Source organism: Pteropus vampyrus, unplaced genomic scaffold, assembly GCF_000151845.1.
Source record: "Pteropus vampyrus isolate Shadow unplaced genomic scaffold, Pvam_2.0 Scaffold498, whole genome shotgun sequence".
Classification (NCBI taxonomy): domain Eukaryota; kingdom Metazoa; phylum Chordata; class Mammalia; order Chiroptera; family Pteropodidae; genus Pteropus; species Pteropus vampyrus.
Window position 1 is genome coordinate 863513 of NW_011889279.1, and position 14926 is coordinate 878438.

At 33.4% G+C, this 14926-nt stretch overlaps 1 protein-coding gene across 1 annotated transcript in view; it reads right to left on the minus strand.

The window, feature by feature from the left end:
* The window catches only part of CUNH5orf42 (chromosome unknown C5orf42 homolog), a 100826-nt gene that overhangs the window by 76348 nt on the left and 9552 nt on the right, over positions 1-14926 (minus strand). The window contains exons 8-15 of the mRNA XM_023524826.1: positions 13166-13348; positions 11005-11251; positions 10677-10829; positions 9734-10503; positions 8978-9186; positions 8709-8789; positions 6058-6222; positions 2959-3132 (exon numbers count right to left, since the gene is read on the minus strand). Coding sequence (XP_023380594.1) covers positions 2959-3132; positions 6058-6222; positions 8709-8789; positions 8978-9186; positions 9734-10503; positions 10677-10829; positions 11005-11251; positions 13166-13348 — 1982 coding nt within the window. The remainder of the gene's footprint in view (positions 1-2958; positions 3133-6057; positions 6223-8708; positions 8790-8977; positions 9187-9733; positions 10504-10676; positions 10830-11004; positions 11252-13165; positions 13349-14926) is intronic.

Genomic DNA, 14926 nt, shown 5'->3' on the forward strand with positions numbered 1-14926 from the left:
GAGATTATGAAATCAGGAGGGCAGAGACTGCATTTTACCTGACTCTCCATTTCTCAGTGTCATGCATTATAGAAGTACTATTAAAGTATATTAAGTGTTCAATGTATTAGTGTTTATAAGTAGAAATATGTGGTTTTCAATAATCCTGACTAAATGACAAGATTTCAGTCTGGCTTGGGATTAAATACGAAAGGTAATATCCTTATGCCCAGCCTTCTATACTTTATTAAAAGTAACTTGTATAAGTAACTTTAAAATATGACACAACTGTTACTTTTTTTTTTAAATACACATTGCTAAGATTTTCAAAATAAAATCTGTAAATGGCATATGGGTTTCTGCTTCTTGAAATGACTAGTTTCGCATATGACCTACACAGGCTCTGCCCAACAAGTACTAACATCTTATTAGTTCTTTGACACACACTTTGGGATAAAAACAAAAAACTTAGTCTATCTCTTGAATATTTGATTTTGCGGGGGCAAAGAGCCAGGAGACTGACTAAAATTTTCCTACTTTTTTATTCATTATGAGCAAAGCACACTGTATTACTAAAAGAACTTGATCTAATTTTCTGGAAAATTTACTGCTATCATAGAGTAAACAGCACACCAAATAAGCATCTCAAATCTTCAATACATTCTACTACTAGTTCTGATTAACATGAAATGTATATTCTAAGTCAAGACTTCTGATATCATTTTTCAAGATATTAAAGAAATGAAACAACATATACGAAGTTTCAGATATTTAAATTTTCAGTAATCACAATCTTGGGCATAGGAAGAAAACACAAAACCTTCTCTTATATTCTATCCTCTCACTGTGAAGATATTTTCATAGGGAATAAAAAGGTGTATCTCTAAGCTTTTACGAATGTTTGTTAATCTGTCCAAAAACAATAATTCTATCACATCTTTCTAGAGTGTGATAAAGATAAGTCTTTCTTAAATATATAAAGTGATCTGTAAAGATAAAGATCATGAGCAAACAGCAAAAGTCTTATTACTCTAGGACAAGAAAGATAAGACATTGAGACAAGTTTTCTAAGTACCAGGATTTTATCTTTTTTTTTTTTTTTAGATTTTTCTAAAATGGAGTACTATTTCTTTTCTTCAATAAAATAATATGATTTAAGGATACAATTTGTTGTCAGAAACATTACTACCAAAAATAGAGAACACAAGTGATAAATACCTAGGTTGTGACAAAAAAGAGCTTAAAAATAAAACCACTGTAATAAGTCATGTCAAATGCATAAGGAAATAAGTATTACACATTTGAGAGTCTTAGTCAGAAGCAAGCATAAAGGTGAGCAAAAGGAGCAAAGGCTGTTGTCAAGGAGAAAAGGCAAGGAGCACCCCTAAACCTGAGTTAGGATACTGTAGAGAGGGACAGGGGAGCAGCCAGGTCCTGGAAGAAAATGGGCACTTTTTCTCTGCTCAAAACAGCACCCTAAGAGAAGCCATAATCAAGTCAGAACCAATTCTTCCCCAGGGAAGCAAAGTCCTACTAGAATAGGAACCATTAGACAACTTCCCTTCTGATTTTACCTCCCATACATGACTTTCTAGGGACCAGAACCTCCTGAAGAACACGAGGTGAGACTAGAGATTAACACTACTGTTGAAGCGTCCAAGTAGCTGAGGACAGACAGTCCTCCGCTCCTATCCACATCCTTAAGACAATTACAGGACAGAACTAAACACAGTTCAAAATCCATGGTTCTATGAGTGATTAAATTTGCTGACCATTGTTGCTACCTTTATTAAACTTCTAATTCCATTATATTTTATACTACTATGCCTTGTACATATTTATCAGTTCATATTATTTCCTGCTTAAAGCCCTCCAGTAACTTCCCATTGTATTTACAATAGAATTTGGCTTACAATATCTGGTCCTTGTCTCTCTCACTGACTTCAACTCCTATCTCTCCCCACCTCATCCACTATGCTCCAGCCACACCAGTCTTTCAGTTTCTCAAACACATCAAGTTTGTCGTTGCTCTGGGGCTTTTGCATAAGCTCAGGTTAGAATGCTGTAAGTCCTGATGTGTCCATGGCTGACTCTTTCTCGTCATTAACAGTTCAGCTTAAGGCTGCCCTCTCAGAGTGCTCCTAAATTCACTATCTGAAACAGACACTCAGTCACAATGCATTACTCTATTTCAATTCTCTGCATAACATATATCACCATTTGATATACCCATTTATATATTCACTTATTTAATTTTTCTGTCTCAATGTTTAGATATAAATACCATAAAAGAATAGCTTTTTTTTATCTGTTCATGGCAGTTAGGATAAGTTTGTTTCATGTGTCAAAACGAAACAACTACAAATGTTTTCCTATTATTAATTTCTCATGGTGCAAGCTAGTATGTTTCCAGCACCTAGAACACTGCTTGGCTCATAGCAGGCATTTAATAAAAATTAGCAGCATGAATATTACAGAAATCTGTATACATGTTTATCTCCATGAGGGCAAGGCAGTTATCTAGCACATTATAGGTACATTTTTGATCTTATTAATGAAATGATTAATAGAACAAAGTAAATCATCCGCATAAAATTAAGTTCTAAATTAATGTACTCAAAATTTGTTAAATTTCTGCATTTTTATATAAATGAAGGTGGCAACTCTTATTTTAAAAATGAATACTTTGTAAGTATCAATTTGTCCAAATTTGTGATTAAAAATCCATATTTGATAAAAATCCAAGCAATTACCTTTAGGGTAATTCTGATATAAACTAACAGGAGCAAACATGTATCATCTCTATTTGAGAATCTCAAAATATAAATTAGCATTCAGATTTTATTCATTCACAAATAGGCACTAAGCATCTCCTGTGTGTCAGGCACTGAGCTAACACAGTATTATTTCTATAAAATAATGATCACTGTGTAATATGATTTCAAATATTATGTGAAAACAAGGTGTTTACTATATTACCTGTTTTAATATGAAGGGGAGGAAGTACATTCACATTGTGAGGTGGCAAAATGCAAAGCAGTTCATTGGTGAAGTAGGCAGCCATGAATCGAGCCATGGACTGGATAACCCTCACTGCGGCCTCAGGATGAATATCTGCAGTCATTCCAAACTCACCATGAGGCTTCTCAGGAGCTAAGGGAGCAAATGACCAAAGGAGAGTCTGATCAAGTTAGCAAAAAGGAATAATGTTTTTTAAGATCCCAACATTACACAAAAAGAAAATTACAATTAAAGTTATTTTGTGAGAGCCCATGGCCTGTACAAGCTAATTTATAATAGGTATCTATACCTCTTGAAGACAATAGAACAAAAATAATTAGCTCATAAGTATGAGCACATATACTTAGGAACTGTTTATGACTTTAAAGTTACTAGTTTTATTTAAGAACATGGAAAAATCTATACAAAACAATCCAGATGAACTTGCAAGCATAGCATTTTATTTTCTCTTCTTCCTTCCCTTTCCATTTTTTTTTCTTTGATGAAGGACACAAGGCTTACAAAGATATTCTAAAAAGCACCAAAGCACTCATTCTTAATGCTTTTTTCTGTACCATTAGATTTGGAAATTATGATATACTCCCATTAGCAAAACTGGCTCGCTAAAAGATTCTTTTGAGAAGAAGGGACAGAAGGAATGTGTGGTGGAGAGAGAAGGTGGGGGATTGACTTACATCACGATTCATAGGGCAGTTCTGATATAAACTAACAGGAGCAAACATGTATCATCTCTATTTGAGAATCTCAAAATATAAATTAGCATTCAGAAATTTGAAATAGTTAAAAACTGTTAAGTATATAAATACTGAGTTAACATGAATTTTTATGAAATTTATGGTCCCAGCTATAGCAAAATATCTTCCTTTCCCAAGTCACTAGGTACATATTCACAATATTAGTTCTACATGTGTATGGACCATTTCTATCTTGTCATTGTATACCCTAGCACCTACTATTCCTCCACTCATACAGTAGGCACTCAAAACTATTAATAAATTATACATATATAGAATCTTGAGAAAAATTTATTAGCCTTCAAGCAGTATTTTTCATTTAGTCACTAAAAATTTTAAAAAATCATACTATTTCTTCACATTAAAGTTAAAAATACATGAGCAAAAAGGTTTCCCCCGGGGAAAAACTAACTTAAGAAATAATCAAAAGGTAAGATTTCCAGAAATCTTGATCATGCAAAACTCAGAAATAAGCCCTTTTAATAGGGAACCACCTGATGCTAAAAGATATCACAGAGTAAAACTGCATTAATTCAGAAGTAAAAAAATTAGAAAGTGTAATTCTGTATACGGTACAGTGTTGATGTTAATGATGGCAACCTTTTGCAATAAAAACTATAATGATTAAGTAAAGTAAGTGTGCAAGAAAGAGGTAACATATCAGTCTTGACTATTTTAAAGGCCTGCTTATAAGGTTGACCCTCAGCTGGCATCTGGGAGCTTGGATTCTGGGAGGATTCCCACCACCTTAACTGCTGACAGTGGCTCACTGAACCTGTTTTGTACAAACAATGTGGTTTATACTGAACACATTGTTTATGTGGAATTTTAGTATGGGCTAGGCGGAAAGGGTCTATGTAACCAGTCCCCAATTAAAAGCCCTGGGCGCTAAATCTCTAATGAGACTCCCTGGCAGACATCTCATGCATTGCCACAACTTGAGGCTGGAGGAATTAAGTATGTCCTGTGTGAATCCACTGAGAAAGGATTCTTGGAAGCTTGTGCCTGATTTCCTCTGGACTCTGCCCCATGCACCTTTTCCCCTTGCTATTTTGCTTTGTATCCTTTCACTGTAATAAATCATAGCCATAAGTACAACCACATGCTGAGTTCTGTGAGTCCTCCCTGTGAATTCACTGAACTTGGGGGTTAATCTTAGAGACTCTGACCCAGTAGAAATATATTAAATATATTCTAAACAATTGTCATTAAAAATTAAAGCAAATACATTACTAGAGGTTCGATTTATCTTGAAAGTTAAATCATGTAATGACAATATTATTTAAAAAAATGAAGACTATCCAATCCATTAAAAAAATCACACATAAAAGTCTATCACTCATACATAGCTGACGAATTTTCTGGAGGGCAATTTGACACTAGGCATCAAAAGTCTTAAAACTGTGGATTCTCTTTGATTCAGACACCTCATTTCTAGAAGTCTATCCTAAAGACATTATTAGTAATGCTCACAGAAATTTATATACTGCAGCATTATTTAAAAGAGTAAATAGGTGGCAACAACCAAAAATGTACAATAATGAAGATAAGATTTAATGGGTTTTTAAAAGGGATTATTTGCACTGTAAAATATTCATAATATAAAATTTTAAAAGATTACTAAACAATATACAGCTCTAATGACATACATGTATAAATGTATAATTTTTTTCTTTGTACTTTTCCATATTTTTAACATTGTCTAAAATGAACATGCATTACTTCTGCACTGAACACAAAAATTTAAAAAGATAAAAATCAGAAAGAGTAAGAAATCTATAAACAATGGCTGAAACCATATAAAACTAAGTTGGCATGGATTCCATTTAGAAAATTCTGATATATTGAACCTTTCAGACATGCTCATATGCATAGTATACATCTAATGGTCTATGACCCTGTAACTATTATAAACACATTATGTGTTCATGCACATGTATCACTCTGGTTATTGCTTAATTCAAACACAGCTCTTAAAAATGTCAATCCAGATACCCTGCAGACTCAGATTTTTAAAAAGACACGAATACCTAAATAAGTAATTTTCATCACTTTACTAAACCACCTTAAGAAACAGTTAAATATAAATATATTAAGGAAAAATACTTGAGTACCTAATGTTATAGCTAACAGATATGGCTGTGAGAAACAACTGTATCAGTTCAGCAGGCAATCACTGCTAAGCCCTTGAAATCCAAAGATTTTTTAAATGGTTCTTACCGTTGAACAGCCAGTCCAAAATTGACAATAGGGCAGAACCGACTTTTATGTATAAGCAATTCCATATCTAAACCTATAAATACAAATTAATAAATTGTATTACCTGAACTATCTTCGTTTTCTTTTACAGGTAGGTGGGACCACCTCAATACTTCTCTTACTAGCTGATCACACAATCCTTGAGCATCATTCAAATTGTAACTATAGAGGTGGCAGTATAAAAGAGAAAGATAATAGCGTATCTGAAGAAAACATGTCCTTCTTCCTCCTTAAATCAGAAAAAAGCAAGCTTACATTAAAAACACATTAGCAAGGTAATGTTCTTGATCTGGGTGTTCAGTTTATGAACATTCATCAAAAAGTTCACATGTGAACTTTTTTGTACCCATTTTACACTTCAATGAAAGTTTTAAAAAACAGGTGAGCAATACTGTTCTTTTTCAAGTTCTGAACAGTTTTCTTTCATCAGGTCCTAAGATGACTAAGATTTTACCCACAGAGAGAGCTGTAAATCCTCATCTCAGCACTGTGGTCCACAAATATCTATCTCAAGTACACATAGTATAACACAGGAGAGAACATTGTTTTAAAAACACACAAGAAACCATACATATATCGGACAGTCAAAAAGACTTGTCAAAGAAGAAACACTATTCAATAAAACAGGAGTTCCTGACCACTGCCTTCCAGTATTTTAAAGGGTGTTTAGGACTGAGACTGCTGGTTGCCTGTCCCTTAACCATTCTTCCTGAGTAAAAGAATTCTAACTTTATTTGGGGTTACAATGCACTTACATCACAATTTCTCACTAGATGTGGCCACGTGAATATATGACTATGTTCTGAATCAAGAGATAATACTGTGTAGAACTTCCAGAAAAGCTGCTTAAACTCAGCTAGGAAGTGTACCCTTTCTTGCCCTTCCTGCTTTCTGCTGCCTAGAATATGGATGTGATGGCTGCAGCTCCAGCACCCATCTTAATTCGTAGGACGGCCTTAAGATGGGAAGCAATGCACTAAGGATGACAGCAGAAAAACTAAAGGAGTGTGGGTCCTTGAGACCACAGACACACCAAATCAGCCTCAGACTGTCAACTTCTGGCCTCTTTTTATAAGAAAGGAAACTTCTTTCTTGTTCAAGTCACTGTTACTTCTAGTAACGGAAACTGAAAGTAATTCCTAATGGACACGGTAGAAATGAAATTAAATGAAAAGGCCCACGATGGAAGTCATTATGAAAACCCTTCTCCATCAGACCTTCTCACCTTAAAGGCCACCGGTTTCATCTAGTTGAACAATCTCCAAACCTGAGAACTACATTAGGCTTCTTTTTCCAGAGCGACTTAGTCATAAGTCCAAGTGATCAAACCTATTATATAGCTGCCAGATATGACCTTTGTTCTCCAGTGCTCTTGACATGAATTTGGTTCAGGATCTCAACTAGTTTCCTTGTGTTTAAACAAAACCCACATCTCTACACCACACTCCTACAAATGACTCTCCACACTGTACCAAAGTGATCTTTCCAAATGACCTGTATTTATTTAAAAAGTCTTTTCTACCTAAAGTATCTTAACTGATCCCACTGTCTTCCGGATAAAATCTTAATCCCTTGGCACTGAATATACTGTCACTTTATCATCTGTTCTCTATCTACCCTCTCATCACCCTATCCCTAATATTACATACATTTGCCATAAAATCTACTTCTGTTAAACTTCTTGCAGTTTACCAAACTGCCATGGTTTCTCATGCCTTTTTGCTGCTGGAATGCTATATCTTCTGTTAAGCCATTCTCACTTTAACTGGCCAATTTCTACTCCATTTTAAATGTCAACTCCTCTAGGTTTTTCCTAGACTGGTGCTTGCACTCCAGCCTCAGACTGTTTAAAATACTCCTCTGTGCTTCCCCAGCACCTACCATACAACATAATGAGAAAAGTGCTGGTTGTTTATGTAATCTCTCCTGCGGACCGTGGGCAACTTGAGGGTAAAGCTGTTTTAGTTATCCCTACTGCCTAATGTGGTATTGGGCACATAGCAGGTTCTCAATAAATACTGGTTAAGTAGAGAATAAATGAAACATACAAAGCCACAGCAGTCAGAAAATATATTTAATAATTGGCCAAACCTGACCATGTAGTAGCTGCAGTTAGAGCTAGTGCCAAGGTCACCATTTCAGAATTCGTCAACTTTCCCACATCCTCAGCCCCATATCATAAAAGCTATCACCAGTTTTTAGATTCATACCTCTATATTTTCATCAAAAGCTCCATGGTATCCCATATTTAACCCAACAATAAGTCTAACTCACAATAAGTTGTTAAAGTTGAATTACTTAAAAGGCAGAGAGCCTTAGCTCCGTGTTTCTCTAGGTCTGTAAAAGGTGGTAAAACATTTGACCCATAGTTTCTCATTTAGAAACTCTCAGTCCCTCTAAGGACAAAAAAAAAAAAATTTTATTTAGGATCTAAATCTTATTTTTTACCTATCGAAATCAATCAGTTTCCATCACTAACCAAAAAAAAAAAGACAGAAGGAGACTTATCTGTAGATAACAGAAAAATTCTTGTTCTACAAATTCCAAGACAATTTTTAAGTGTTTCTGATAGTCAAGGTGCCTCCGATATGTATTCTATTTGAGCATTAAGACATTACGCGCACTCAGAAATTTGGAATTATTAGGCTCTATAGAATGCTAAAATATGTTTTTACCAATATATGGCAAATATTATTTTTTTTAACACTCCCCTACCATTCTCTTGGGTTTCTTGTAGAGCTTTCTTCCACAGTTGAACAGATTTTTCATATGATCCTAATAGGAAACACTCTTCACCTATAAAGTTTTTAACCAACAATTAGTTATGGCTAATTACATTACTTTATAAAAATTTATGTTCTAAAATTTAGTGGATACAGCTCAGCCAGATATTATTTTGAAAAACAATCACAACCAATTAATAAATCAAAGCCCAGTTACTATATCACTTATTCGTAGAGTTAGAAATTGTTTGAGATACTGACCATTGATAGATTTAAGCTCTAAGGTTTTGTTCAAGCAAACTCCGACAGTCTGTAAGTTAGCCTGTATATGACATAGCAGGGACTTGACAGTAGATGCTTCATGTGTCATCTTTTCAGTTAACTGTTGGTCACCTTCAGGAACTCTCTGACTTAATTGCGTTTGATACCATAAAGTTTTTTCATACAGTACTCTCCAGAGAACAATCAATCTATACACAAAATTAGGTAATCATCAAAATCAAATCTCAGACGAGGGATAATGAATATAGCTTCCTACTTAGCCTTACTCTGCCTGTATTCTTCAATGATGTAATAATATATACAAACTGATCAGATTTAAATATAGCACAAAGTTCACTAATCAAAAAAAAATGCATATTTGTAAAATCTTCATAAATGCATTATGTACCTGTGGTCATTTTTCTATAGTGCTTACCTAAACCCAAATCTTTCACTAGTATCCTTGTTCCTCAAGACTAATAAAATATGTGTGTTGATTAACATTTGGCATAAGTCCGAAATATTTTTAGATAAAATAAAGTCTATAATGCTGAGCGTTAATGGATACAAGGCTTCTTTTTATGGTGATAAAAATATTCTAGAATTAGTACTAATATTTCTACAACCGTGTGACTAAAAATTACTGAACTGCACACTAAAATGTTGAATTTTATAGTACAGGAATTATATCTCAATTTTTTAAAAAGGAAAAGATCTACAATGCTGATGGTATGCTAATATTAAAGTAATTTATACCTGTGTCCTGGCTGCTGAACAAGATTTACTACTTGAGGACGAATCTTGAAAGATGAATTCCAAGACCAATTTGCCTGTGAACCACTATCTTGAAATATTTGAAAAATGGGTACCACCAATGAGTCTTGATTTGTTGTTCTACTTCCATCAGTTGATGCTGAAATAACTTCAGGGTGGAGATTGTATACACCATTTAAATTATCAGCTACCATTCTGAGTAAATGAAAACAGGCTAAAAGCCTCTCTGAGAATAAAGGACCCCGCTGTTGCTGAGTCAGCAAAAGTGTTACAGTATTTGAGGTCAGCTTTACCAAATGTCCCACATCTTGTTTGTATCTCATATCCCAATACTGAATTGATAAACACTGATGAAATAGTTGAAAGATACAAAGTACCCATGCATTATATCTTGGGCTCTTGCTTAAAAAAAGATCAAGTTTGGGGAAAGGACATTTTATAAATTGAAGAATATAGAAAAAATGAGTGATACAAACTACTGTGTAATTTAACATTGATTTTTTTTCTGTCACACTTTTTGAAATTCCTATAGTCCATGCTGCAAGGAGATTTTTCTGGACAGAATGTAGTTCAGTAATGGTTCTGTCTGTCTCCTCAGTATTATCCTTTGCATGTATCGTATCAAACATAGACGCAAATTCCAACTTTCCCTCCTTGGCACTACTAAACAACGGATCACTTTTTTGGTTCCAAAAAGAGAGTAAGTTGTTTGGAAAGTGTATGGCTTCATTAGTTTCTTCTGCTTCAAAATCCTAAAACATAAGTGAAAAAAATTATACTGAATTCCATTTAATACAAGTAGAATTACTTTGGTGTTCTCAAATTTCTCTTCCTTTAACAAGAGAAAAACGAAACAAAATACATGTCTTGGAATATAGTCAATACATTAACTGTTCAAAGTGAATAAAACACCACTACTAAGTACCTGCAAATCTGTTTTTTCATTTAATTTCATTGTTTCCTCTACTTGCAAGAATCTTGGGACAGAAGAATCAGCTGAACTTTCATTTTCTTGGTGTTTTAACAGGCTCGACCTTAGGGAATCCAGTGATCGCAAGTTCAGACCTTTGCCTTTCGGCTAAAGAAGAAAAGATAAGATTTCCAAGAGCAAAATCGTATCCGTAATTCTATTACAAGCAATTAAAAATTCTATAGATAACTGTATACAATACAAGGACATTACTGTCAGTAAAGTTTTAAATCTGAAAAAATAAGAGAACAACTTTTACGAATGATACCAAAAAGCACTATACCTTAGACAACAGCACACTTTGGTATGTTTTCTCAAGCTTCTGGGCTGAATCAAGTAGAAGGGATCTCATGAGCACTGATGGAGACAGGTTATCATGAAATCGAAGGGTTGTGACCATGTATCCATCAGAAATAATGAGGTAGGGTAACCGTGAGTGTGCTTTTACAGAAAATCTCTGTCTCATAGGGTCACTATCAGAAGCTGATGAATCTACAGTATTTAAATCTTGAAATGTAAACTGCTGTGGTCTAGCAAACAAACATCAAAATTCAAAATTAGTAAAAAAAAAAAAAAAAAATATCAAAATTCAAAATTAGTAAAAAAAAAAAAAAAAAATCTTAAAAAAACATTCCAAAGAAAAAGCAAAACAAAAGTTACAGAATGACAGGTAAACACATTAAATGCAAAATATTAAATGTGTATATATTTATAATGAAAACATAATTACACGATATATAGTTTATATTTTTTTGAGTTTTCCCTGAATTGCGATATTCACTCTATTTTTCTAATCTAGTTTTATAAAACTATTTCATAAAAGAATTTAAGACAGTCATGTTTACCACTGAAATTAGCTTTTCTTCTTACCATATATTTAAATATATTTATAATAATTATGAACTATGATTATATGTGTTAAGGAAGAGAAAGAAAAACTGAGAACATTTGGAGAGGATGGTGGTGAGTAAAATTTCAGCAGTTTAAAATTAACTGAGTTTCCACATAAATGAACTTATTTATTGTTGTGGTGGTATACCTGACTGATTACTTAATATCGCTACTTAGTAACTTTAGGGCTTTATAAATACAAAGAGGACAAATTATCAAAATATAAGATTTTGGTTAGGGAACTATTCAAATACAGATTTTATTAGGCAAATGGTCAACAATAAGAGATTGGTTATAGAATGCATATACCATGCAAATCTACAGAACCATTAAAAATGACTTTATGGAAATACATTATCAGATATACTGTTAAACCAAAAAAACAAAATCGAAAACATTCTATGTCATATATTTTGTTTTTAAGAAAAACTATTATTGTTATTACAAATGTATAATTTTTTAGAGGACAACATATTAAAATGTTAATTGTTATCTCTGAGGAATAAAATTACAAGTCTTTCATTTTCTACAATATTTAGTTTTGTAACATTTGATTTTCACGTTTTTAAAAAAATATGTATTACTACTGTTATCAGAAAAAGCAATCCATTTTGAAAGGCCCCAAATATTAATTTTAAAGAGAATGGGAGGAAATTATAGTCAATTATGAATCAGACCATAAGAAATAAGGAAAAAATACTTTCACTGCAGGAAATGAAACTTTTTTCCATAAGAGTTTTCTACTGCTAAAAATTAAGCATCACTTTTTGCTAAATATAATCAAGGACATAGCCCTTCTTAGTTTCCTTTCTGTAAAGCAAAGGGATTAGATGACTTTCAAAGGTCTTTTCCAATTTTTTTTTTGTTTTGCAAAGAGCTGAGTATATGTGTCTAGCCATGTATAACAGCAACATCAATAACGACAAACATTTACTAAGCACTAACTTTATGACATAACTGTGCTAAGTGATTTATAATTACCTTCCTTCATTCCCTCGATCATTTATCATCTTCACTCACAGTAAAAGAAACAGGTTTAAAGAATAACTTACCCAAAGTCATACAACTAACAAGTAGAAAAACCAAGATTCGAATTTTGATCTGACTCCAAAGCCAAACTGCTACCCCATCTCACAATTAAAAATTAAAATATGGCTAAATTCTAAAGTCTTTGAACAATTTCCAACAACTTTTTCCCTTTGGGAAAAAGTATATAAATCCAACTGCTGACTTAATTTTGAATTAATTTACCTAAGTGCTCTGTTAACACACTGAAGTACATATCATGATTTTATTAACTTTTATATAAAAGAAAATTAATTTTTAGTGCAATATTTAAACAACTTATACTTACATAGTCATAATGTCAAATTTTCACCAGGATTAAGCCACAAAAAGAAATAGAAAAAAACTATAAATAGGAAACAGATATTGAGATGACAACTCAAAGAAAGAATAAGACAATTTGAAAGATGAAATTATAAAAAAAAAAACAGTACAGTAATACCAAAAGAAAAACTTCTATAAACAAATTAACAATTTAAATGTCTCACCTATATGTTATTAGTGGGTGAAGAGGAATAAATTCTGCAGGCCCAAATTCTACAGAGCAACCAAATGTAATTAATGTTAGCAATTCACCCTGGCAAGTCAATAAAACCAGAGAGCCACGCTTTAACACACAAGCCAGAAAAAGACTATCATGTGTCCAGCTGATATCACCTACCCAGTAGGACCTAGAAAAAACAAGACAATATGTTTAGAAAGGACTCTCTACAATGTCTTTGACAATTTGTAGTAGCCAAGCAGGAGGGAAACACTTCGAAAATAAAAGCAACAGAAAGAATCGTAGGCAACTGACACACATACTTCATGTATTTCACTTCTCAGAAAAAAAAAATTTTGCTCATTAACATCTACTCCATACAACATACAATTAGAAATTTACTTAGATTCATAAGCAAATTATAAAATGAAAATACTCCCTAAAAGAGTTAAGCTTTTGGGGAGCACAGCTTAGGGAATGCAGTTAGCATTAGTATGTTGGTTAGGTGGAAAGTCAGGAAAGGGAGGGAGCAATTGGGATCGTTTTATGAACTATATAGATGTCTAACCAATGTACGGTATACTGTAAACTAATTAACATAAGTTTAAAAAAAAAAGTTAAGCCTTTTAGTCACTCACATTTTAATCAGAACAACTTTTAATCCTACTGGTGTCTACAACTAATATCTACTGATAGATTTAAACTTCAACACCATGCCTGTCCTCTCTGAAGACTGCTTGAGTTCCACTCAGCAGCAGCCTCCCTCTTCACAAAGCCAGTGTTACTAGTCCTTAACTCCTTAACTATCTGGTAATATATTTCACGGAGACAAAAAAGTAGCTCTTCCTCATGTAAATGATGGACACCCTAAGTCAAAAAAACCACAGAACTGAGACCAGCGATACTTTTCAAAAGGAACTTTTGGGAGGGAAAGCAAAATGAAAAGGCAAGGCTGGATGGACCTGAAAATTGGAAATTCAGAGAACAGCATATAAAGTGTTCAGAAAAGGAAATTAGAAGGTCCAAGAGGAAATCTTCCTACACTATATTCCCACATAGGTCCTGGTGGCAGTTCATGTGCCATCTAAAATCACCACTTATGCTGCTATTGACTCATAGGGAAGAATGCCAACTTTGTTTAAAAGACTATAAACATCTCTGCCTAAGTAAATAATGGTCTTCCCAGTCCAGGTTTTTCCTTTCAGCCTCTCCAATTAAGCCCAATATTTTTCTAACCAGTCATGATTCCACTTCTCCTAAGACGATGTAGAAAGAAATAAAAGAAATATGTTCATGTATCTTCTACCCTACCAGACTCTTCCTGAAAGTATTTAAGTCTTTCCTCATAGAAAGCAATTTTCAGGATTTATCAAGCACAAATGCTGAAAGTTGCATTACCTATCTGAATATGTATTTCAACAGTTATTGAATTATCAGAGCCTTAAACTTATCAAACTGTTGGAAAAGAAAATAAAAACATCATTTAGAAATACAAAAGAGTTCTTACCTGATGAGTGTAGCCGGAACCACAGGATTCTTATTGCTACATCCTTTAAGGCTACCACAGAGAGTAACAAAATTTAGTGTGTTTATAAATAATACCTGAGTTGCCTAGAAAAAAAAAAAAAGAGACAATAAAAGCATTAAAATTATTTTACTTTAACCATTACTTATAATTCTGGAAACCTATAACAGTAAACTATCCGGGGATCTTTCCCAACTGGCAAAACAATATTGACAACCCATAACTCTTCTTTTTATACATCTT